A 26,630-nucleotide genomic window follows, 5' to 3' on the forward strand; every position below is an offset into this window, starting at 1 on the left:
TGAAAAACTGATAATAATAAATGTGCCATTATCTATAGTAGGTGAATTGGTTAAGCCGGATGAATCTTACTTACATAATGACTGATAGCCTAGCATCCCCAGTAAAAAGTCGGTTGGAAAGAGCCAAAGACAATATCCACACTCTTTTAGGTACAGATGGCGCAGAAATTTTTTCCGCATTATTTCCCTTATTAAGAGTATCGAGCTTCATGTGGCGACCAAATAATGGAACTAAACTCCAAACGACTTCTTACAAAGGAATTATACAATGTCCTCATAATCTGAGTGTTAGAAAAGATCTTGGCATTTCTAAGAACAAAACCAAGCATTTTAAGGGAGTCATTACATAGATTAACCATATGAAGATTAAAAGATAACTGAGCATCAAACAACACCCCGAGATCTCTGGACGTTGAAGCCCTTTCAAGCCTCACTCCGTCCATGAGATAACGATAGTATATTGTTTTGGATGCTCTTGCGTATGCCATTACAAATGAAACCTAGACCCCGTTAGCAGCTGAAGTTTAGTTTAGATACAATATGAAAGCTAGCATCACAAAAGTCTTGCAGCTACAAAGCGCATCGACTAAAATCAGACCTTTCATCGATTCAGTCTATCTACAAAGAATTGGACGTACTTAAAAAAAATACGTTAAACTTGCTTTGTTTTTTTGTTGTTCTGAGTATGCGATTTTAAAAAATAATGACAATATTATTGAAATTCCGAATGGAATTGTTGTAACTCTTAGAATAAGATAGATTAGGATAAATAAAAAATAAAATAAAAATATGAATTGATGGTAATGTGGGATTTTTCCATGATGAAACTGAGTGACTGCCTCCAGATGACTCGTTGGGCTGACTGTTCAGGCTGACAACGCTGACTGGGCGTCACTACATCTTGCGGTCCCTTTAAGGCCACGTTCTTTTGTTCTTCATATCTCCATGGTGGGAACAATGTTAATGTACTGCAGGACGAGGCTCTCGTGTCTTGCAGAATATTTATTTATTTTATTTATTTAATTTTACAATACGCCCAAGGGGCATTTACAAAAAATATACAGTTAAGTACAAACATAGTGCGTAAAAATTTAAAAGATAAACAATGCTTTTTTGTATACATTTAGAAACAATAAGAAGCATACTGCCATGCAAAATAAAAAGTGAAACTTTACATAGTAAAAGAGAAAAAAAATTATTTTAGATGGATATAATAAAAGTAATTGAAATAAAAATCAAATTGTAAAGTACTTCTAAACAATTCAAACAAAAAATATATACATTTTCATATACTTATAAGTATAAAAAAATAAAAAAAATGGTATCAACAAATTTTTGTTAAAAACAAATAATGAAAATTAGTTAGCAGTAAGTATATATGCTTAATATAACGTATTATATTCAATATAAAACGATGGCTTGCTTCATCGGCCATCGATCTGTAGGATTCAGGTTGTCGAGGGTAAGTGGAGCTCCTACCTCAGTTAGAGATTAATAGAAGACACGAGGTTGCTATTCAATGCGTATTTATTACATGGCAAATAAGTAATGAATTGAATTATGTCGCGCAAGTTTTAGAGCGAGTATTGAAGTAACTGCATATGAACTACATGCTGTAACTGAGTGACTGCGTTGAACTGAGTTTTCGGGCTTGGCTGGGCTGACAGACTGGGCGTTACCACGCCATGTGGACTCTTTATAGGTCACGGTCTTTTGTTCTTCATATCTCTATGGTGAAAACAATTTTAATGTACTGCAGGACGATGCTCTCATTTTATGTGCAATACTGTAAGACTAGCATAATATGTTGTTTTAGATTCTTTAGAAAACGCTGACTTGCTTCATCATTCGTCGATCTATATTTAAGGTGAAATAATTGCACCTGTGTGTGTCATCGATCAATGGACTATGAATCCCCAGTACCACCCATAGTAAAAAGAACTATACGTTTTGTAGTATTCAGCAAAATAATGTAGCTTTGGTCTGCTTGACATAATCGCTAGATTCTTTACTGTATTATTATGTTGTTTTTTTTATATTTAAGATATAAACGAAAGGCAATTTGTTTACAGATTGCTGAATTGTCCCATAGTGTTTTAAGTCCGATGTCCTTCCGAGTTGAATACAAGAGAGGGTCTACTGCGCCAGCCATGTTTCAACGCCATGTGCGGTTCCAGGTAAGTTAAATAATTACTAAAAAACATGTTTTTAATAAAAAGTGTGCTGGAAAATCAAACGTACGAAACAGGTCAGAAGTGGAGCATATTAACCAACCCTCGTCAGCACTTATAATAAAATCCTAACAACAAACAGCTGCAGGTACTTCAAAAACATATTTTAATGGTGTTTCTCTTCTACGTCATGGAATTCCTCAAGGAGGCTTGTCGGGACGTATTAAAAAATGAACAACTAGTGTTTTTATTTAAATTTAAGTCATTTTAGTTATCAAGCTGATTATTAATTTGATTTTATAAAAATTTAGACTTTAAAAAACATGAATAGAATAAAAGCAAAGAAAACATGCAAAAATGGTTTAAATGAATAATTGTGAATTTGTGCCTAAAAAGCTAGAAGAGTCTCCAAATCACTGCAACCAGTGTTGATCTATTGTGACGGATCCCTATTGCTAAATCTCGTGCTTCAAGCCCAGATCTTCAAATTATCGAATTATTGGGTATTTACATCTTTCAGGATCCCGTAAAGATGAGGTTTCTTGCGGTGGTATGTGGTATAAGCATCACATTCATTTCAAATCTGTAAAGGTGTTTCATACCATGTTTGTACCATTTTTAATACAATTTACAAGTTTTAAGCAAATATATTATTTTCATACTTACGCACCCATACAAACGCACCCTCTCCCTCTTTCATTCCCACACGCACATGTATCCTCTCCCTCATTCATTCACGCATACACACATTCACATACACATGAATACAAACGTCACACAAATACAATTACTAAACTTCTTTTCTTATATATTATGTGTCATTATATTTACAGTAGATTTTTTTAATTGGCTTTAGTATTTTTAAGATTTTTCTAATTATTTTGTTTATGTAATAGCTGTAAAAATCCCAAATAAAATGAAATAAATAAATAAATAAATATTTGTACTGCAGAACCTACATCTAGAAGTTTGGAAGAGATTTATTCCTGCGAAATATTGATTTAATCTGTAGTACCTCGTAAGGGCTCTAATGATAAAGGCCAAGCGTCAGCTGTGTTTTGATGTCTTTCAGAATCATAACTTAGAATTTATAATATTTTTGACATTTAATTACCGTACTTTTCCAGGTGGACATATCAACAATAACAAAACAAGCAGGAGAAAATGGAAAAGAGTACCTTTACGCTATCACATTTACGCTTTTATCAGGTTTGTATATTTGGGTTAATTTCAGTTTTTTTTTTTAAATCTAACTAGACTTCTAGCGTAGGAAGCAAATGCTCCAATCAGTTAGCCTAAAGGCAGATATATCTCGACTCGATTTCTGTATTTAGGATTTTTACCTAAGAGTTGAAGACACTCGCCCAGGGTTTTGGTTCCATTTTCCACCTAGAACTGTACTTTATATCCGCCTGGACACATAAAAAATAGGATACGTAAGGATTATAATAAGTCACTGAGAGGTGGTTACTGCATTTGCCTACCATTCTTAAGGTTTTGGGTTCGATTCCTGGAAGGGTGGAAGTAAAATATTGATTTCACGGGTTGTTGATAAACTTCAATATTTCATTGTCCTGAACTGACACCTGAGCGTAACCGTATCTTCGCTACTACTACTACTACTACCATCACGCCATTTCCTCGTAGAGGTAGACAGAGAGAATGGAACGCCACAGACCTCTATCCTGGCATTCATTTCTACCTTCTTCCACATTCATACATCTTGCCCTTCGGTTCTGACCAGACTTAAGATTTTGGTTTATCTGATCATGTCACGTCTTCCTTGGTCATCTTCATCTCACGTTACCATACATTTTTGCCATATATACTTTTGTTACTATTCTTTTTACATGACCAAACCAAACCATCTCAGAGACCCTTTCTTACTCTTATCAAAAATTTCAATTATACCTCAGAGACTCAGATTTACACTCTCGCTTGATTTCATCATTCGTAACCCTGTCATACATTAATTTTCCACATATTCGTCTAAGAAATCACATTTCAACCGTGTTCATTCTGTTTTCTTCCTTCCTCTGGCAGATCTATGTTTCACTTTCATACATTAGTCATGAAACTTCTTCTTCTTGTGGTTCCTCTCCCCGATGGAGGTTGGAAATCATCGTTGCGATTCTTACTTTATTGGCAGCTGCCCTGAACAAGGACTGAGTGCTGCAATGGAACCAGTCGCGCAAGTTCTTAAGCCAAGAGATGCGCCTCCTACCTGCACCCCTGTAGAATCTTCCCTGTAGAATGACTTGTAAAATTTTGTATTTTTCGCCTCTCATCACATGCCCAAAGTACTCGAGTTCTTTTCTTTGTGGTTTTCAGTACATCTTTATCTTTTCACCGTCGTTTTGGACTCTATCCACCCAGGAGATTTTCAATATCTTCCTGTAGCTCCACATTTCAAAGGCTTCGATCTTTTTTGAAGTGTTTTGCGTGAGTGTCCACGTTTCGATGCCGTAAAAAAAGTATTGAAAAGACGTAACATCGAACAATGCGCATTCAAAGGTATAAATTAAAGTCTCTTTCTGCAAAGAAGGTCACGCATCCTGAAAAAGAAGTCTCTCGTAGATGACTAGATTCTGACTTTGATTTCTCGCGAGTGATCCCATTTATCATTCAGCCAGCATCGAAAATATTTATATTGATGAACTTGCTCAATAACCTGCGCTCCAAGTTTTAAAGTCATTGGGATCAAACTAGCCGTGTGAACTTTGTCCAATAATAGCTGCAGGCTTTCCATACTATCTGCTAGAAGGACAGTATCATCCGCGTATCGAATATGTAACAGATAATCAAAATACGCCACATTTCGTTCATCTATGCAGTGCCCGAAAACGATAAAGACGATGATGATATATTCTTGTAAGCTGGGCAAAGTTTCCAAGACAAAATTGTAAAAATAATCAAATTTATTATGTGTGTAATTAACCAAAATGGTTTTTGTTCCCAGGTAATATCCGAAGGTTCAGACGCGTCTGTGAGCACATACAGAGCTGTGTATGCAGAAGCGCAGGCAGTGCCTCCCGTCCGGTCCCGCCTAGGTCTCCAAGGGCACAACGTAAACATCAGCCACACCACGGTACTATCTTATTATATGTTGATTTTTAATACAGGGCAAGCGGAGCCGACTGAGCGATTTCGAGGAGCAATAAATAAAGAACGGCACAGCTTAGAGAAAAACCGTTTATTTAATTCAAACTCATAGGTAATCCCATTTAAAAAAAATCAAATCAACAAGATGGTCGTCATCAGCAACAATACATTTTGCGTGGTTTGCTGGTTCGTGGGATTTGGTGTTGCTACGCGTTATCTTCATTTACTTTACCACTGAACCCCACCTTACTTTAACTAGGCTTCTTCCAACCTTAGTGGTCAAAATTCTCTCTCACAGCAGGCTCTATAAGATTCTGCGGCCAGATTGGCACTTGTCGGTTTCATGATTATAAATTCACACGATTACACGACACAGTGGATTGGAATGACTTATTGATAGCTTGAATGAATTTATATCAAATCACATGTGCATTCATCGACAGTTCAGTTCTTATTACAACATTTTAGAGATTTGCACTGTTTAAAAAGCCCAGAGAGAATAAATACAAGCTTTGCTGGACAGTATTCAAACCCCTTCATGAAATGGCTCCAAAATACCTATCGGACCTTTGTATTAGGGAAAATACACGTCAAAGAAAATCTACTCTTAGGTCAGCATTTGATTCAGGAAGAGGAAAACTCGTCGAAAACCGGCGCTCCCCAAACACTAGATTTGGAGATCGTGCTTTTGCCGCCGCCGGCGCCTCTGCCTGGAACAAATTGCCTTCAAACTTACAAATCATCGACAGTCCCAGTCAGTTCAGATCCCAAGTAAAATCCCACTTCTTTAGACTATCATACCCTCAATTTTAAAGCTGGAAATATAATACATCACACTAGTTTGGTTGGAATGTAAGTTTAGGTATACAATTTTAAAGCGCCCTTGTGGTGATTTTTTACTAAAATGGCTCTATGTAAATCAGCCAAATATTATTTTTATTAAGAGAAAAATATTGTTCCCACAATAGGATAATTTCAACATTTTCACCAGGGCTCAGTAGGTAGCAATAAATTCAACACAGCAACCTATATAGTGTGCAATACACAATATAATACATGGGGCGCAGCCAAAGAACATGAAGGATCCACTGTACATAAAAGGCCTAACCTGTTTGTGAAAGTTTTGAAAACTTAATCACTATTTTTACTTTCCGTCTTTACAGGTGGTGGGGAATCTGCCAGCGAAAGTATTAGCGGTGGTTCTACAGACAGTTGTGACAGATTACAAACTCCGTCCACGAGACAGGTATACAATGTAATGACCGTTTTATATCTTTGTGTTTTCATTTTAAACAGTCGAATATTCAAGGCCATAGAATTAAGAAGGGGAGAAGTGAGGGGAGCGCGGCGCAGTATCAGACTCCCCCCTCCCCCTCCTCGTTTCTCCCCTGCAGAAGTAAGCAACCATTTGCTTTTTTGACTTTTATTTTTTTAAATTATATTCATTCTAAAAAATATATTTTAAGGTGTGCCAATGTGTCTTTTTGCTCATACTGATCATATTGGTTTCGGATGGCAGGGTTTAATGAACACCTGTATAAAAAAAAGAGTTATTGTATGTGTGCGACGTTTGTATTCATGTGTGTGTTTATGAATGTATGTGAATGAATATGTGAGGGTGCGTATGTGTGGGTGCATAAATAGAATTATGTTATAATAAAAGTCATCCTCATAATGTAATTAAGGCATTATATATATATATATATTTCTACCGGCATGTTGAAACCATTGTATAAATTCTAGAGTGTATTTTGTTTTTATGAGAAAAATATTTTAAAAAAACATTTCTAAATTCCACACAAGTCTTGGTCAAAATAGTTTCGTTTTCAGAGGAATAAAAAATTACAATAATTTCCCCAATGAACTAAAAAATATTAAAACTAATATATCAGTAAATGAATTTAAAGCAATTTTTTGAACCCGAGTACAAACAGCTTTCTATTTTAATTAGTAATACTGTATTATTTTTTTCTGTTATTCAATTTATTTTATATAATTTTCAATTTTTTTCTCACGAAATTATATAACTTCAAATTACCAAATAAATAATTTAGTGTAAGTCACTCCCCAAGCACAAGAGCTAGTACCTTTTTTGGAAAGTAACAGCTTTAACATTAATAAAAAAAAATGATTGTATTAATTATGTAATTATATATGTATTCATAAAAAAATAATAAATTAAATATTATCACTGCAATTCCACGAGCATATTTCTTCAATATTACATTTGTCATTTGACATTTAAGTTAAGTGGTTGAGTGTGTTGAATAAATATTTTTTGTACAAAATAAGTTGTACACTTATTTTATTTTATTTTATTCATTTATATATACGCCCAATGGGCATTTTTATGGAGACATTTATACATAGAAAATTATTATAACAAAATTACAAAGACTCAATGGTTTATAGTAGACTTTGTGGAAGTGGAAGCGGGAGAGAGGTGTTTATAATTGAATTTGATTCAGTGATCGTTTGAAATAAGACAACTTGTTATCAAAGAAATCAAGACTGGTATGTTTGTTGGCAGACCTGAGAATTCTGGGCATAGGGGAATGAAAACCATAGTTAGTTCTATGGTTATCGGTATGAAAGAGTAAGTTTTGTGTGAGGTTTCTAGTTGAGATATTTAATTTTATTGAGCTGAAATATTACTTATAGAATATTGGTAGATTAAATTAATTCCTAATAGTTTATTCACAAAAGTTGGGAAAGGATCAGGAAATAGGTATGCCTATCTTGCTATTTTGGTGGTACATGTTTTATTTCCGACACATGCTGGCCGCGGGCCTATGGTATGTTGCATTGTTGAAAATAAAGTCAGTTTGAATGTATTCCGATGTCCGAGTGTTCTCAATTCCATACGTATTTAAATTTTATTGAGTAAGTTGGCATCTACTTTATACCAAAAATAACAGCGATTCATCAAGGAAATAAAATGAAAAAGAAAAATTGCTCGTTATTGGATGCGAGTTAGAAATTTGGGATTTATATGTGGAAAAATGTGTGCTGGTGTTTGTAGCCAATTCAATAAATATAGCGGCTATCTTTCTTCTTCTTCAAGTGTCATGTCGGGTCCCCCCGACGTTGACGATCACTTGGGAGAAAGCTTCTCTATTCTGAGCAGTGCGAAACAGCTCCTCCACAGTTCTAATCCTGGTCCATGCTCGGATGTTACGAAGCCAGGAAACCTGTTTTCTTCCGACCCCTCTACGTCCCTCGATCTTCCCCTTCGTGACTAGCTGAAGTATGGCATATTTACCACCTCTCAACACATGGCCAAAATATGAAATCTTACGGAGCTTAACAGTGGTGAATAGTTCTCTATTAGTATTGGCTCTACGTAATACTTCATTGTTGGTCATCATATCGGTCCAAGATATTCTTAACACTCTACGGTGGATCCAGATTTCAAATGCTTCAAAGCGGTTTATAATATTAACTTTTAGAGTCCACACCTCTACAGCGTACAGTAAGACAGACCATATACAACATTTGACCATTCGTTGTCTCAGCTTAAGGTTTATATTATGGTCACAAAGAAGATTTTTCCTTCTGTTAAATCCTGTTCAGACTGCTTCTATTTTGCATTTTATCTCAGTGTCGGGGTCTAGATTTTCTGTGATGATACTGCCTAAGTACCTAAACTGTTTCACTCTCTTAATATTGATACCTTTGAGTTTGAGATTTACATTTAGATGACTCTCTTGGCTAAAAACCATAAGTTTAGTTTTGTTTCCATCAATATTTAAACCAAAACGGCTATCTTTACTAAATAAAATATATTGATAAAAGTGGACTATATACAATTTATTTTAAAGCACAGTGCGCTCCGTGACGACCTAAGACTTTGAAAAAAACGAAATAGAGAGAGATTATAGCCCTTGCGCTATCTTTATATACTATGCTATTAGTACCCACCAGAGTAACAATACTCTAGTGTGGCACACACCAAAATCAGTAAGAATTTAAATTAAGAACAAAAAACTTAACAATATGCAAAGTATGTAGGTGCGAAGGTTTTCTCGGTCACTGTTATCAATATTATGTATCTTTTTTGGGTGATACCGTGTATGTTGGATTTGATCCGACGTTTCTGCTACCATTGCAGGAGCCATCTTCAGGGAAAACTGTGTGTTTTATAGAGAAATGTATGTGTTTATGTACTAGTAATTTGTACCGTGTCACAGTCAGCAGTAGGCACATTTCTAGTTTTGTAGGAAAGAATAATTATGTTTATGTACTAGTAATTTGTACTGTGTCGCAGCCGGCAGTAGGCACATTTCTATTCGTTTTTGTCATATGCAGTGCTGGGAACCATGTTGAATTTAATTTAAGCCCGTCGTCTTTGTTTATATTATTTGGATGTCTGTGTATTTCAATTGCCTCTTTTATTATTCGTGCACTATAATTACTAGATTTATGTAGAATTTTTGGTTCAAAGGCGAAAAAATGTCCTGTGTCTATAAAGTGTTCCGCTATTGCGGATTTATCTGGATGCCCAAGTTTACACGCTCTTTTGTGTTCGTCAATTCTCTTCTTTGCTGTGCATGCAAAGTATGTATTTTAAGAACTAACAAATATTATTTGTCAGTTTGTTCAAAACGCTTTATCAACCATACCAACCATCAGACCGCTCGCAATGTAGGCAAACGCGCTGCCTATTCGACCAACTAGGTGGACGAGGATATCAGTAAAAAAATCAAAATTCCAAAAATATTTTTTATGGGTGAGATGTTGACACAACTTTTAAAATAAAACAAGTTTGAAATAAAATAAAATTTTAGTTGGCACCATATTTTTAATTTTCATGGTTTCGTACTCAATAGAAAATATACAGGACCAAGAACTGATCCTGTGGAACTCCCATTGAGGATTTAAATGTGGCATTTTCTGTTTTCAGTTCGAAACTACAGAGATAGGAAGCTGTGACTCTTCTGTTTTCGATAGTGTTAAGAGTCCCACATCACACACCTCTCTAGATGGAGTTAACCAGGTGACCTTTCATACATTTTTCAATTTATGTTAATATTACAGTAAGTATTTTTGCTTCCGGGCGATACGACGAATTCAGTTCTGTGCTTGAAATAGAAACCGAACCCTCGACGAGTGGTTTTCACTTGATAGTGCTCTTAAGGTTGAAAGGCTAAAGGAAAGGAAAGGAACATAATATTTTAATTAACATTTTACAACAGAGATGAAGAACATTTAAGAGAAGGTAATATAGAAGTCTAGGGCTTATGACCTGTCAATGGCTGGTTTAAGTGGCCACTTTATACACTGTGTAACATTCACCATTCTGCCTATATTTGAACATCTATATTCCTTCAATTCTTTCATCTGTTGATGTTTGTGAAGTTAAAGAGCTGAAACCTTTATTTGTGCGGCTGAGATTCATCTAATTGAATTATTTCACCTACATACTAGGCAACGCCTGAAAATATTATTTTTTCAATTTCTATAGTTCTTCATGGACCAGGTAAATTTCGCTCAGAGAAATTTCTCTTTTGTGGCCCCATGAGTGTGAAATGTACTGGAAGAACATGTAAAGTTCTTCTAAACGAAAGCTATTTTCAGGAGAAGTGTACAAGCTTGAATTTTATTTTAGGGGAGAGACCATTACAGAAGACTGCTGCGAGACGTTGCATAGAATTATATAAAGTACTATTTAGCGTGTTGTCCAGATGTTTATTGAAATTTAATAATATGCATGCTTCCATTTTCCATTTTGTTGTATCCCAACTCAATACAGGGCTCTTGCCTTATAGAGTTAGGGATACATTTTTTTTGTTGTAATATCTATCTTTATACAACATTATTTTTTTTGGTATGTGTATACCTCATCTCTGTAGGAATATTGATAAAAAAAATATATACCTACTCCCCCTCGGGAGAAATCCAGATTTGTGTATGTACAAAAATACACATACCAAAAAAAATAATGTTGTGTAATAAGATCTGGTCAAAATATAAGTATAAATAAATTGCAGAATCATCTGCAAGCGATTACTAGTACTTAATTTAACTCGGAAGAGTCTTAAATACATAAAATAAAGTAATATGCTAATTAAAAATACTTAACTTCAATATCAATACATAGATGGTGCTCCAACACGCTAGTGAATGCTTTCTCATTTAATAAGATATATACAAGAATCAAAATGATACCAATGTCGATATTCGCTAATAAGCGGAATGGGGAATGTTGTTAAAAACGTAAAGTGGCCACTCAACCCAGCCAATGACAGGTCATAAGCCCTGTAAACGCTCGAATATCGATAATCCTGAATTTGAAAAAATTCTACCTCATCTCTGTAGGAATATTGATAAAAAAAAATCTATCTTTATATAAATAAATAAAATTAATATTTATTTCGACGGCTTACGCCTTTGACAAAGTATAAAATAATATTGCAAACAATTATGATGAAACAAAACACCTGAACACAGTATAAAAAATATAGATCAATGAAATTAACATAGAACAAAACAACCAATTTCCTTCGAGTACCTATTAGAAAACTCCAAAATTGATGTAGTCAAGTCCATCAGAGATTTAGGAGTTGTGTTGGACTATAAACTGACATACAACGAGCATATAGATAATACAGTAAATAAATCACTGAAATTATTTGGCTTCATTAACAGAATATCCTCTGATTTTACTCATGTCCGTACAATCAAAACTCTTTATTGCTCAACTGTTCGCCCTCTTCTAGAATATGCCTCCGTGGTCTGGTCTCCATTCCATGTCAATAGCATAAATCACATTGAATTAGTCCAACATTGCTTGCTTCGAAAAATAGCGTGGATGCTCAGACTAGAGAGAGATAATTATTCTTACGCTGAAATAGAGTCAATGTTAAATATTTCTAGTCTATAAAAACGTAGAACTAATATTGACTCCATATATATGTTCGGCATACTAAATGGTATAATCGATGTTCCATCATTACCGGGACCAGTAAAATTCAATATTCCGACTCGTAGATTGAGAAACCATGAAGTACTGTTCATCGATCAGCATAGAACAAACTATGGCCTAAATTCTACAATGACCCGTCTTTGTCGTATTGTTAACTCAAGACAAGATCTGGACTTTTTTGGTTTAGGTTTACAACGATTTAAACGAGCACTAAATAAATAGTCCAGATCTTGTCTCGATGTCCCTTATGTTTGTCAATGCTTCTTTCTTTTTTTTAAATGTTTTAAACTATTCTTTTATTGTAATATTTAAACCTTATAAATTGTATACATGGACAATGTCCGTTAATAAATAAATAAATAAATTAATAAATAAATGAAATCAGCAGAAAATAAGGAAATAATAAAGAAAATTGAATAAGAAATTATAACATAGGTATGCAGCAAATTAACAATAAATAAAGGGTTTAAATATATAAAGTATTGAAGTAATAGAGGCAATGTATCATATCACTAACAGTAAAACAAGTATAACACATGTTACATTTTATAATTTAGAAAAGAGGTGATTAAAAAGTAACGATTTTAATTGGTATAAAGATAAATGAAATAAATCTAAGTTTCCATGTTTGTTTGCTAACATGCGGAGCCGTGGAATAGATGAGTATTTGGCATAGTTTGAACTATGCAAATCAACAGCAAAATAAGTATTTTGTCTCGTCCCACGCTGTCTCACATAAAAATTCACCCAGTTTAAAAGTTCGGGACAGTCAAGAACATTATTTAATAACTTAGCACTAAATCTGAATTTCTCTTCGATCACTATGTCCGCAGAATGGAGATGGAGGCGGCGCCACTAATGATGCAGGAAACGGCAACTCTCGGCACTACAGTTCGTCCAGTCAGCACAGCCAGCACAGTCAACACAGTCAACATAGTCAACACAGTCAACACAGCCAACACCATACTCCGGTCCAGAGTCAGAACCAGAACGGCTCTAGCTCTTCGGTGGCGTCCTGTTCCAACACAACTCCTGGAGGCTCCTTCAAGATGCACGTAAGTTGACATTACAACTGAGATGACTTCTGACGTTCTTTTGTTTTCTGGTATATACTATTTTTACTACTTTTAATATAATTACGTGAAAATTTTATATTTAAAAACAGAAACTTTACAAGCTTTCGTTGTACCTCTCACTGCAGTATACGTTGGCACCAAATCAAGGGCAAATCGGGCAAATAAGCGATTAAGCACAGCTTGCCATTATTATTATTTTAATTTTATTTTATTTAGGAAACATACTCGTACCGTACTGTATAATGTTCTGTCAATCACAAGCTATACACATATTTCTTATTTTGCAGCTTCGATTCGCAAATAACAATCAAAGCTAATTTATATAACAAGGGCCAACAGTTCGAACCCAACCGACAGGTAATCCGTCAAAGAAAACTGAATACAACTGACCTGGGCAATCCCGAAGTCCTGGTCTGCATCCAATTCGTCTTCCTGGTCACTTCCAAGGAGATGGATTAACTGTTGACTCTTCTTTTGAATTGAATTTGAATTTTTACACCTTCGCGATTATTTCGAAGAAAGGAGATTACAAACTCAGTGGCGTGCCCAATATGGCGAAATTTGCAACACATATTTTTTTTTGTATATCCGCCCGTGTGCAGTCACGGAAGACCAGGCGAGCCATCTATCGACGCCCATTAAAACTACGTATTTGATTAACTAATCAAATACGTTGTCCTTTTCGGTTGACTTCATATTTTCTCAACAGATGTCACTGCCGGGACGAATTCGAACCGATGGCCATTACATACTGCCCGCCTTGAAAGTTTGCAGACGAAACTTTCAACAAGAAAATTGAATAACTTAATGATTGTTTTATTTAACGGTATTTACATAAACTATGGCGGAGCATGAACAAACCGCATATAATTGCAATATAACCGAAGCATTTAGAACTGTATTCATAATAATATTGATCATTAATGCAATGATACTAAATATGTGACATATTGAAACAAGCGGAATTGTCCCAGAAAATCGGAAACAATCGAGAGAAAACAAAAAAATAATAATCAAATGAACTAGCCTAAACTCAAAGAAAAGCGTATGCTATTCTTTAAAGTATCTCTTTACTTAACAGTATTTTCAATAACAAGCTTAATTAAAAATTAATAAAGGTAAATTATAACTAAGATGCCTAAATAAATCTTATGTTACTGAGTTGGAATAGGGCACAGTTTGACAACTGGCCGTTTGATTCTTGCGGATTGTGTTTTGACTAATGCAACTCTAATAGTTCCATCAGTCCCCGGATACACCTTTTCAATCCTCCCAAGAGGCCAACGAAGTGGTGGAACATCATCTTCCCTTATTAAAACTACCGTGCCTATTTGCACTGGGTTTTCGGGGGTACACCACTTTTGTCTCATTTGCAAAGTATGGAGATATTCTATTCTCCATTTTTTCCAATAAGATTGTACTAAACTATCTAATAAATGTTTACGATTTACGAGACTAAGACGATTTTTAAGCACATCGGGCGCGGGAAGATATTGAAGAGGAGACGACATCAAGAAATGAGCAGGAGTCAGCACCTCAGGATACGGATCCTCGGATAATAAACAAAGAGGTCGTGAATTAAGCAATGCTTCAATCTGAGTTAATACTGTTAGGAGTTCTTCATAAGTTAATAACTGACCGCCTACCACTCGATATAAATGTGTCTTAAAACTTTTAACGCATGATTCCCAAATTCCTCCAAAATGAGGACTATAAGGGGGAATGAATTTCCATAATATGCGACGGTTATTGAGTTCATTGCTGATAGTAGCTTGAAAGTCTGAAGATGCGGTTGAATTATAAATTTCATTTAATTGTGTCTTGGCACCTATAAAATTGGTTCCGTTATCGGAATACATGTTAGACACTGGGCCTCTGCGAGACAAAAATCTTTTTAGAGCCGCTAAAAACGTGTCGCTAGATAAATCTGAAGCAAGCTCAATGTGCACCGCTTTTGTTGTCAAACAAACAAAGATGCAAAGGTAAGCCTTTTGAGAACGCTGACCGCGTTTACGAGTCAGAGTAATGTTGATTGGCCCAGCATAATCTACACCCGTATGAACAAAGGCCTTTGCTTCTTGGACTCTGTACGTTGGTAAGTCTGCCATTTTTGGCCATACGTAGGTAGGCTTGACGCGAAAACAAAATATACACGATTTGGTGCGTTTTCTGATAATATTTCGTGAAGAAAGAATCCAATATCTTTGTTTTATTAAGGAGTTCAATAAATTTGGGCCTGTATGACAATTGGTGCGATGATAATGGTCAATTAAAAGGTTTATAATGTGACCTTTCTTTGGTAGCAAAGCCGGATGTTGAGTTTCGAACGGCAAATTGGAGTTGGACAATCGACCTCCAATGCGAATGATTCCCTTCTCATCCATAAAGGGATTTAAATGTTTAATGTTAGAAATTACAAGACCCTTGTTTAATAAATCAATTTCCTTCCTAAAACCTTCTTTTTGCACTTCACATATCAGAAAATGTTCAGCGAAATTTAAATCAGAAGAATTGATTTTTTCGGAACATGCTAACAGCTTTGCAAAACGCAGAATATATACAATAATACGTAATAATTTATTCCAGTCGGAAACCCTATTTGCTAAAGACAGTAATATAAAAGATTCTTTAATTACGGGGGTGATCAATGTTTTAGAATTAAATTCTGGCGTTTCCTCGTAAGCAGAAGCAGCAAATGGCCTAATCATCCATGACTGAGGGGGTGCGCACATCCACGATGGTCCATACCACCAAAGAGTATGCATCAATAATTGAGATGGCAAAATGCCTCGAGATAGACAATCACTAGGATTTTCAACACCAGAAATGTGATAAAAACATTTCGAATCTAAATTAGACTGTATTATAGCCACTCTGTTAGCCACAAATACCGACCAGCGATGCGGAGATGAATGAATCCATGATAAAGCTATCGTGGAGTCAGAAAATGCATATATTTTGGAAATCAGGTAACGCGGAGTATATGTTTCATAAACATTGCGAACAATTTTCGATAAAAGAACTGCGGCGCATAATTCTAAACGTGCTAATGACACCACTTTGACTGGGGAAACCTTAGATTTAGAGCAAATCAATCGCATTGAAATATTTCCCGTTAAATCAGTTACGTGTAAATATACTGCACATCCATACGCTTTCATACTTGCGTCGCAAAAGGCGACCAAGTTAGCTGTGCAATTAGGTGTAATATTCAAATGTCTTGGCAATCGTAATTCCTTCAATAAAGGTAATTCATTTTTTAAATTAAAATACTTTTTTACTATTTGTTCAGGTGGAGTATCGTCCCATCCTAGATTAGCATTCCAAAGTTCTTTTATAAGTATTTTTGCGTATAATATCACTGGAGAAACTAAGCCAAGTACATCAAACAATCTGGCAACGGTAGATAATATAATTCGTTTTGTGCATTTTTCTGCACAAGGGGATGTAGTAAAACAAAAAATATCTTGTGTTGGATGCCACTCCAAGCCAAGAATTTTTAAATTATCATCATCTGTAAAATTGACAGGTGTACAATAAGCTGAAGGTAAACTTGAGAGTAATTCTGATGAATTGCTGGCCCATTTGACCAAATCGAATCCACCAGACTTAAAAAGGTTAATTGATTGATTTGCTAGCTCAATTGCTTCGGAATTGTTCATAACAGAGGTGACCAAGTCATCCATATACAATTCTGATTCGGCCAATTTAGCAGCCGCAGGAAAGTTATTTCTTTCGTCTAAAGCTAATTGTCGTATGGTGCGCATTGCAAGATACGGACTGGACTTGAGTCCAAACGGAACGCGGGTAAATTGAAAAGATCTAACCTTTTCGTTAGGATCAAATCTATATATGATTTTTTGGTATTTTCTGTGATTTTCAATCACACCAATTTGTAAATACATTTGTCTAATGTCAGCTGTAATAGCGACAGGCAGTAAGCGGAAATTTAATAATAATGTAAACAAATCGGCCTGTAAATTAGGGCCGGTAGATAGGATGTCATTCAGTGACAACCCAGAGTGTGTTTTAGCACTTGCGTCTAAAACAATTCGTACCTTAGTAGTAATTTTATCTTTACGAATTACAGCGTGGTGAGGTATAAAATACCCACATTCTATATCTGAAGTAGACGGAATTTCTTCTAAATAGCCGTTTCTTAAATAATCTTTAATAATTTCATGATAATCATCCCGAAGGGTGGAGGCATACTTGAACTTTCGTTCAAGAGTGAAGAATCGACGGAGAGCGACCGTGTAAGAGTGACCTAATTCATCTGGATTTTTACAAAAAGGCAAAGATATTGAATACCTCCCATTAACACTGCGTAAAACTGTAGCAGCATATGCGGTTTCGCATTTAGTTTCATCGGGGCTTAAGAACCGTTTAACGGGCATTTCTTCACATTCCCAAAATTTTTGTAAACATTTTTCTAACCCCTGAAGGGCTAAAGCGGAAAAGGAATTAGGTTGAATATCGGAATGGTAAGGAACTTTCCCAAGTAAGACATATCCGAAAGCTGTAGACAAGGCAGGCGGGGCATCTGAACCAGATTCTATTTTTTCTCCAAAATAAATATAGGGAAAAATAGTCGCACCTAGAATAATGTCCACGTTCCCAGGTATGTTCCATGTTAGGTCGGCGAGGGGAATATTAGCGAGATAATTCAAATCACATTTTTCAATAAAATGTGAAGGCAACTTATCTGTTATGCAGTCGACTACTAATGCGTGAATTTTATATTTATTTTTTGGAACCATGCGTGATTCAATGTTAAAATAAACATACCCATGTATTTGTCGTGATGTCTCTCCCACACCTTTCAAGAAGGAGTTATTTAGTGGAATTATATTTAAATTTAAAGATTTACAGCAATCGACTGTTATCAAATTGTTTTGCGACGCGTTATCAATTAGACAACGCACTACTATTTTGTTATTATTGTTATTTTTATACGCAAAAACTTGCGCGGTAGACAGTAAAATAGCGTGGCCAGGTGAAGAAGACAGTGTATTTGATCGCGATGTTATGAATGTTAAAGGCGATGTACTAGTAGATTCAACACGAGTATTCCGAGAAAATGAGTTATTTTTGCCACCTTCCTTTTCAGAATCAATAAACGCATTTGATGCATGTTCCCCATTATTAGAATTTGAGGCATGTTGCCCATTACTACTGTTCGTAATACAATTATTAGAAGAAAATTCAAAGTGTAATAATGAATGGTGTTTCTTTTGACACTTTTTACACGTATGTTGAGATTTACACCCTGCACTGGTGTGGGCGTAACTCAAGCAATTAACACAACCATGTTTTAATTTTATAAAATCAAAACGACCCTTAACAGGCATATTTTTAAATGTGAAACAATCATAAAGATTAGTATGATTGTCTTTGTTACATAATAAGCATTTCTTTTCCACAGTAGATATGAAAGCCTTATAGGTTTTCTTATTACTGGGCCCATTCGGCTTCGCATTAATAGCAGCCCGGGAAGAAGAAGAAGAGGAAGCGGATACATTTGTTGTCCTTTCCAATATTTTTACTTGGCCTTTTAAAAAATCTGTGAATTCTTGGAAAGTGGGCAATTCCTTATCCCGCATTTGCATTTCGAATTGTTGCGCTGTTTGAACATCAATTTTTCTTAAAGCGCAATGTAAAAATATAAAATCCGCCAAATCATTTATCTTTAATAATTTTAAAGCGGCGACGCTAGAAGTATAATTTTCACAAAAGGTATTTAAGTTTGCGGCAGTATTATTTACTTGCTTTATGTCGAGAATGGTTTTCAAATAAAAAATTCCCAGTGACCTTGAATCCTGGTATTTTTGAACTAAACTATCCCAAAGAATTTGGTAGTTTTCTCCCGTGGGAATAACGCCGGAAATTATATTCAACGCGCTATGCGTCAAATTTGAAATTAAATATTGCACTCTTTGCGAATTCGATAAATTGGTATTAAGATGAACATTGGATTTAAAAGATTCGTAGAAAATAGACCAATTTTCTTGTTTACCATCAAAATATGGGATTTTTAAAACCGGCAAATTTATATTACATTTTTCTCTAGAAGTAGTTATATTCATTTTGTTTATTTTATTTCTAGCCCTGGTAATTCTCGAATGCATATCCTGAACTACTCCCAGTGATTGAAAATCAAGCGAGTTTTCGGGATTAATTTCCAAATTTATATGATTAATAAGGTCGATCACCTCCTCGTACTTTTTATTCAATTCGTCGACTGTTTCCGACTCCGCTAGGAAATTCTCATTTGTTCTGGAATCGTTTAACGAACTAATATTTAACGATAATTTATAAATTGCATTTATACGTTCAAAAAATACCTCTCGTTTCCCTATGAGAATTTTTAATTTTCTTGCATTTATTTCCGACATGTTTAATATATGTAAAACGTATTTGTAAAACGTACGCTAAATAAGTGTTCCACAGACGTGCGGTAGGTATTTAATTTCATTAATTAAATATGTATAAAAATAACTTAATGTCACACGGTACGGTAAGAAATAAATTTAGAAAGCGATAATTGATATGAATTTTTTGCAGAATTTATTTATTCTGGAGTTGAAGTGAATAAACTTAATTTGTATTAAATTCGATAGAACAATAAATAAATTTACTGGAATAATCCAGTAACTCGATTAGGACTATTTATGTCCGGCGAAGGACCATTTTATATGTAAAATGTTCTGTCAATCACAAGCTATACACATATTTCTTATTTTGCAGCTTCGATTCGCAAATAACAATCAAAGCTAATTTATATAACAAGGGCCAACAGTTCGAACCCAACCGACAGGTAATCCGTCAAAGAAAACTGAATACAACTGACCTGGGCAATCCCGAAGTCCTGGTCTGCATCCAATTCGTCTTCCTGGTCACTTCCAAGGAGATGGATTAACTGTTGACTCTTCTTTTGAATTGAATTTGAATTTTTACACCTTCGCGATTATTTCGAAGAAAGGAGATTACAAACTCAGTGGCGTGCCCAATATGGCGAAATTTGCAACACATATTTTTTTTTGTATATCCGCCCGTGTGCAGTCACGGAAGACCAGGCGAGCCATCTATCGACGCCCATTAAAACTACGTATTTGATTAACTAATCAAATACGTTGTCCTTTTCGGTTGACTTCATATTTTCTCAACAGATGTCACTGCCGGGACGAATTCGAACCGATGGCCATTACACGTACAGTTACAAAGTTTTATGTTTTACACAGTAAAACTGAACTCTAATGGACCAGCGAAGTTTCCATATTATAAAGTAATTGTATGTAAGGTTATTAATTAAAGTACAAAAAAGAGAAGGAAAAAAAAAACATAAATAGAAGTTGCTTAAAAATTAAAATTAAAGTAAAAAATTAAGAAAATTTGTAAAAGTAATTAAAAGTTAAGAATTAAAATAATGAATGAAAAACATGCTCAGATGTAAAAATAAAATAAAATAATAAAAAAAAAAATTTTAAAAAGGAAAAACATAAATATACATTTACATATTTTAAGGGATTCAAAGAAACGATGAGACGAATCTTGAAAGAATCTTTAAATAAGAAAATAAATTTAAGTCAATTTAAAAACATCTTCAAAATTAATGACACATAGTAAGAGCAGCAATATATTGATTTTATATACGTATACAATATAAGTAATTAAAAGTAGTTTAAAAGTATAAAAACATGTCAATGCAGCAGAGAAAAAAGAAAGAATAACTGGTATTGGTAATATTTAAAATTTGAAAAAGCAATATAAGGAGAAGATTAAATTTATTATTATTTTTGATTTTCGATAATATTGTTTTACAGTAATTTTATTTATGGGAGAATGAATAAAATAATAGTTATTTATTATAAATCACCACTGTCGTTAAACCCTTACTTTAAAAAAAAAAAACAATTAAGTCCGTTCTCAGTGAACGAAGAAACTAGCCAATTACCTCAGATTATACCATAAAAAAAGTAAATTATTTTTCATTTTTTACATCTTTAACCCAGTCGCGGTATATTAGTACTAAAACAAGCTTGCAGACTATAAATATTTTTTGACGATTCTCTGTTTGGAAACTAGTATTTTAAACATTATTTCCGAAGGACTATTTTTCTATAATATGATACCGTTGACATTTTACGTATTTAGCATTATTCATTTAAAAAGGAATCGGCCAGTGCTCGGTGTTGACATTTCAATCATAATGGAAATATCTGCTGAATGTCATTGTGGTATTTTTCAAAAAAAAAATTTACAAATGTTGTATTGAAATAGTCTAAAATAAAGCTACGTATATCGCGAAGCTAATAATAATTGTTGTTTCAGTTAATTTTCACAAAACCACATAAAAATAAGCATTTATAAATATATTATTTATAAATTATGTAATTATACAAATTGATGATCATTTTTTGTAGATTACCTATAACAAAAATCACTGCTTGCCACTGAACCAAATACACATGGTCAGTACATTTTCCTTTTTCTTGTTTCCAAGCATGACTGTGAAGGAATACAGTATTATTTTCTAATTAAGACCGCGGCCATACATCCCAGATCCCGGTTCGAACAATACAAAATGAGATGGAGAACAGGATTGTGGTCTTGTGATAGTGTCACAGACGCAGATCAGAGGTCTGAGTTTCGAACCCTCTCCTTCTTCTTCTCTATCCTTGTTCGCTCTACTGCTAGGTAAAGTTGTCTTCCAAAAATTTTCGCTTCCTTTTTGCCCCCTGAATTTTGCAACCATGTTTTACTGGCTAACGAGACAATCAATGTTGTCGGCCCAGCTTTTTTGAGGCCTTCCAACAACTCTTGTTTGCCCATAGTTTCCACTTTATTATTCTGGCAATCCTATTCATATTTTTTCTCACTGTCATTTTAATTTATGACTTTGGTTAGAACCCAATTTCTTAATTTATTATTCTGCCCCTTAGACAAACACCGAGCATCTGTCTTTCCATAGATCGTTTTATGCATTTTAGTTTCTGGTTAAGTCTACCACAGACATATTTCTATTCCGTATGTCGTATTTCAAATCCTGGATCACCAAAACTTAATTCTATTTTCCTAACAGTAAATCATCGTTCTAGTAACGAGAGAACCCTTTCGATACCCATTCCCGGCTCTAATTTTTTTACCTCCTCAATCACAATGGTAGCTGCTCGATTGTAGAATAATCTACCGTCTAGTGTTTATTTATTTATTTGACACTTTATATACATATACAATATATATACATACAAGGGCGGGCATATTGCCTTAGGCAATTTCTTCCTACCTACCCAAACCGTTCAGTTTGAGAAAATTATAAATACATGGACATATTGGATCTTACAATTTTATACAAAAATTAAAAGCAAATATACAATGATGAGAGTAGAGGGGATGGGAAGGAAAGAAGAAGGATAAAGGAACAATTTAAATATTTAGATAGTGACATTTCAATCTTGACTAAAATGTAAATAAAGAAGGTGCGTCTCTAACATTAGTGGGTAGATTATTCAACAATCGAGCGGCTACTACTGTGAAAGAGGAGGCAAGAAAATTAGAGCGATGACAGGGTATTAAAGGGGTTCCCTCGTTACTAGAACGAAGAGATAGTCCGTGTTGTGAAAGAAGTTGGATGAGCTCTCTCAGATAAACAGGCGAAGTGGGATTATTTAAAACCAATATTCACAATTGAAGAAGTGATAGAATGTGAATGTTTCTTCTATGCCTGATACTGAGCCAGTGTAGTTGCGTGCGATACTCGGTTATGTGGTCAAATTTGCGAAGATTAAAGATACAACGAACACAAATATTCTGCAATCGTTCTAACTTATCAAGCAATTCAGAGTTAGCATCTGGATAACATACATCCGCGTAGTCAAGGAGTGGAAGAAGTAAGCTTTGGACTATTGTTTGCTCACATCACGATTGAAATGTAACTTCCTAACTATTTGAGTTTTTCCTTTTTTTTATTTATTTTTTATTTATTAATAAAACATATAAGACATGAATATCATGATATTATATTCCCAGGAGTTGTACGAGAAAACTCATTTAGGACGGTACATAAAAAAAATAGTACATTTCTTGTAACAATACATAGTATACATTTAAACAATAAAAATTTAAACAAATTTTAACAATCTATGAACTTAATATTAAAAAAGGAAAGAAAACATTTAAACAATCTGTGAACTTAATATTAAAGAAGAAAATAAAAACATTCAAACAATCTGTGAACTTAATAACTTAACTTTCTCCTGTCTCTTTTCTTCACTCTTTACCAGTTCGCCTCTTCATAGTGTAATAACCCATGGAGAAAATACGGGAATACGTTAGCATTAAGAAAGGTCAGACCGCGCATTCTTTGAAGCATTTCATTGTACTGTTCCAATGGGCTGATTTTTTTTTTCATTTCCAGTGTAGCGTTAAGTCATCGAGCGTCTCTCGAAGAGCATCGTCAGGGTCCGGCTCTCCATCCAGGCGGCCTTCCACAGCCTCCAGTTCCTTGGACCAGGGCGCACTTAGGATGGCCCTCTGCAGAGAAACTGTTGAAGCCAGAGGTAGATATAACATAACAGGCACCCATCATGTAAAGTCTATCATATCACAAACGGATATCACCAATTCTTCAAAAGCTTTAATCTTAGGAAAAAATATTCTTTCTCTACTTAAATTTTACGATGGAACTGCATTTTAATGACAAAAAGTAAAATTGGACATATATTCTCAATTTGGATCTGTTTAAGGTCTATTCTAAAAATCTATAGGATTACAAATGTCAATCTCTGCTCTTGTTACCAACAGGGGTGCACATTATTTATTTATTTATTATTTATTATTTATTTATTATTTATTTATTATTTATTTATTATTTATTTATTATTTATTTATTATTTATTTATTATTTATTTATTATTTATTTATTATTTATTTATTATTTATTTATTATTTATTTATTATTTATTTATTATTTATTTATTTATTATTTATTTATTTATTTATTATTTATTTATTATTTATTTATTTATATAAACGCCCAATGGGCATTTTTAAGGACATATTTATACATAGAAAATTATTAATAAAAAGTAGAAAGACTCAATGTTATATAGTAGACTTTGTGGGAGTAGAAGCGGGAGAGAGGTGTTTATAATTGAATTTGATTCAATAATCGTTTGAAAGAAGACAACTTGTTATCAAAGAAATCAAGACTGGTATGTTTGTTGGCAGGCCTAAGGATTCTGGGCTTAGGCGAATGAAAACCATAGTTCGTTATATGGTTATCGGTATGAAAGAGTAAGTTTTGTCTGAGGATTCTAGTTGGGATATTTAATTTTATTGAGCTCAGTAGTTCAGGCGCATCAAAGAGTGAGTTGAGAATTTTAAATAGGACTAGAAGGTCGGATTTATTTCGACGGTCTTGAAGAAAAGATATATTGAATCCTATCTTTCTCAAAAATCGATGTTGAACTCATTCAATATTATGTAGGAATACGATTTTAAAAATCCAGTTAAAAGAAACAAATTTGTAGAAAATAATAGAGAAGAATCTGATTGGAATCCATAAAACAATCATGTTGTTTGTGAAGATTTAGTTGCAAACTTTTTTTTGTACAAAAAAAACATCCTCCCGGGTACGGAGTTCTCAGTACGCGGGTATTTTCAAAAACCCTGGCAGTACGCAGAACGAATCCTAACATATTCAATGCATTACCACTGACTGTCTCTATGTGTTCATGTCAGGGTGCTCACAAATCTAACGCCCAGATCCTTAAAATTCGATGTTCGTATCAGATTCAGTGCCTCGATTATGAACGCTATCTTCATCTGTATATATCGAGACGGTATACTTAACTTCTATACTATCTGTATCTTGCCTCGGTATGTTCTACCTACTTGTCATATCGACATCATATGATCGAAACAAGCCAATGGAATGGCCGCAAACAATTACTCCGCGTTCCTAACGTCATTAACATTTAAAATAGTTTTCATTTATATTTTAAATAGGCTTTTGTAATAAAAAGTGCTCACTTCAAAGCGATTATAAACTCCAATAAATCCCAATTCGAGCAAAAAATGCTCGCTTGAACATGACTTTTGGAAATCACCTAGACGGTACGCTTAACGATCGTCTGTATGTATCTACCGATCGACTACAAAGCCGGCTCCTATAACGCCTCGATATATACACTCGAAAAGATAGTAAAATAGATGGAAAAAATATAATAACTAAATTATTTTTTTAGAGTGGTAACTTTCTGATGCATATAATCTGTGTCTAACGCCTAGATACTCTTATTTGTTAATAGGATAGAACCTAGCGACAATATTTTCACATCTAGGCGTTCGTTTTACTAAAGTGACAGTTTTGTCGGAATTTAATTCGACTTCAAAACATATACATGTTTTTAATTGGCTTTTAAGAAAAAAAATGTCAACCTCAAAACGATAAAAAAAATTACTAAATCATAATTAAAGGAAAATTTGCTCGGTGGAACAAAATTTTTGTCACCTTTAATGCGTAGATAAACGTATCGTTGGTAGAAAAGGATGTACTTACATCAAAACTTGATGGTGGGGGTATCGATATTATACTTCAACTATGACGTCATACTGAATCTATGTCATTTTAGACCGTAGATATGTGTACCGTGACGTACGCTTCCCCTTAATTTATATCGATGTACCTACTCAAAAGTTAAAGGTGAGGGGTCGGTAGTATATCTTTATAATCGCTAAAGGGAATTTATCTTCAACTATATCGTCAAGGTGAAGGTATGACCTCTTTATCTTTCCATCATAATCGAGGCCCTGGGCTCTTCATACTCACGTATCGGTTGGTAGATATATTATAACATCTTAAATTATTTTCTTGTTTCCAGCTGCCCATACCAAACGATCCTCCTCAGAATGCAAAGAAGCTTGGAGAGGATTGAGGGACGAAAACCCATGCAATTCGAGGGAACATCAGCCGCCACACACCTGAGGAAGCGATCTATCACACCTTACCTAACCCAACCTACACTAATGTAACATAACCTAACCTTTTGTCTTATACGAGGATATACTATATTTTATTATAATCAAAGATCAAACTCTCACTGTAACATGTTATAGATTGTTCAAACTTAGCCTTAAGCTATAATCTAAAAAGAATTCTAATATTTCAACAACTTTTCTTGATTTGAACTCAGCGGTTTGGTTTTTTTTCCTTGTGAATCAAATTCTCAGATGAAAACGATTTATTTTCACATTTTGAAAACTTGTGAAAATAATATTATTTCATTATTTTTTGTGTTCGTCTTATTTTCCCATTATTTAAATTTAAATTGATCTGAATTTAACATACTTTAT

At 34.3% G+C, this 26,630-nt stretch overlaps 1 protein-coding gene across 1 annotated transcript in view; it reads left to right on the forward strand.

Annotated features, from left to right (window-relative positions):
- sff (BRSK family serine/threonine-protein kinase sugar-free frosting) overlaps positions 1 to 26,262 on the forward strand; it is a 70,656-nt gene extending 44,394 nt beyond the window's left edge. The window contains exons 14-18 of the mRNA XM_088226333.1: positions 2,073 to 2,177; positions 5,131 to 5,259; positions 13,032 to 13,253; positions 23,692 to 23,833; positions 26,159 to 26,262. Coding sequence (XP_088082459.1) covers positions 2,073 to 2,177; positions 5,131 to 5,259; positions 13,032 to 13,253; positions 23,692 to 23,833; positions 26,159 to 26,262 — 702 coding nt within the window. The remainder of the gene's footprint in view (positions 1 to 2,072; positions 2,178 to 5,130; positions 5,260 to 13,031; positions 13,254 to 23,691; positions 23,834 to 26,158) is intronic.
- The last annotated feature ends 368 nt before the right edge of the window (positions 26,263 to 26,630 follow it).

The sequence above is a fragment of the Micrasema longulum genome, unplaced genomic scaffold (assembly GCF_059751315.1).
Source record: "Micrasema longulum isolate JH-2025_06_02 unplaced genomic scaffold, ASM5975131v1 h1tg000421l, whole genome shotgun sequence".
Taxonomy (NCBI): domain Eukaryota; kingdom Metazoa; phylum Arthropoda; class Insecta; order Trichoptera; family Brachycentridae; genus Micrasema; species Micrasema longulum.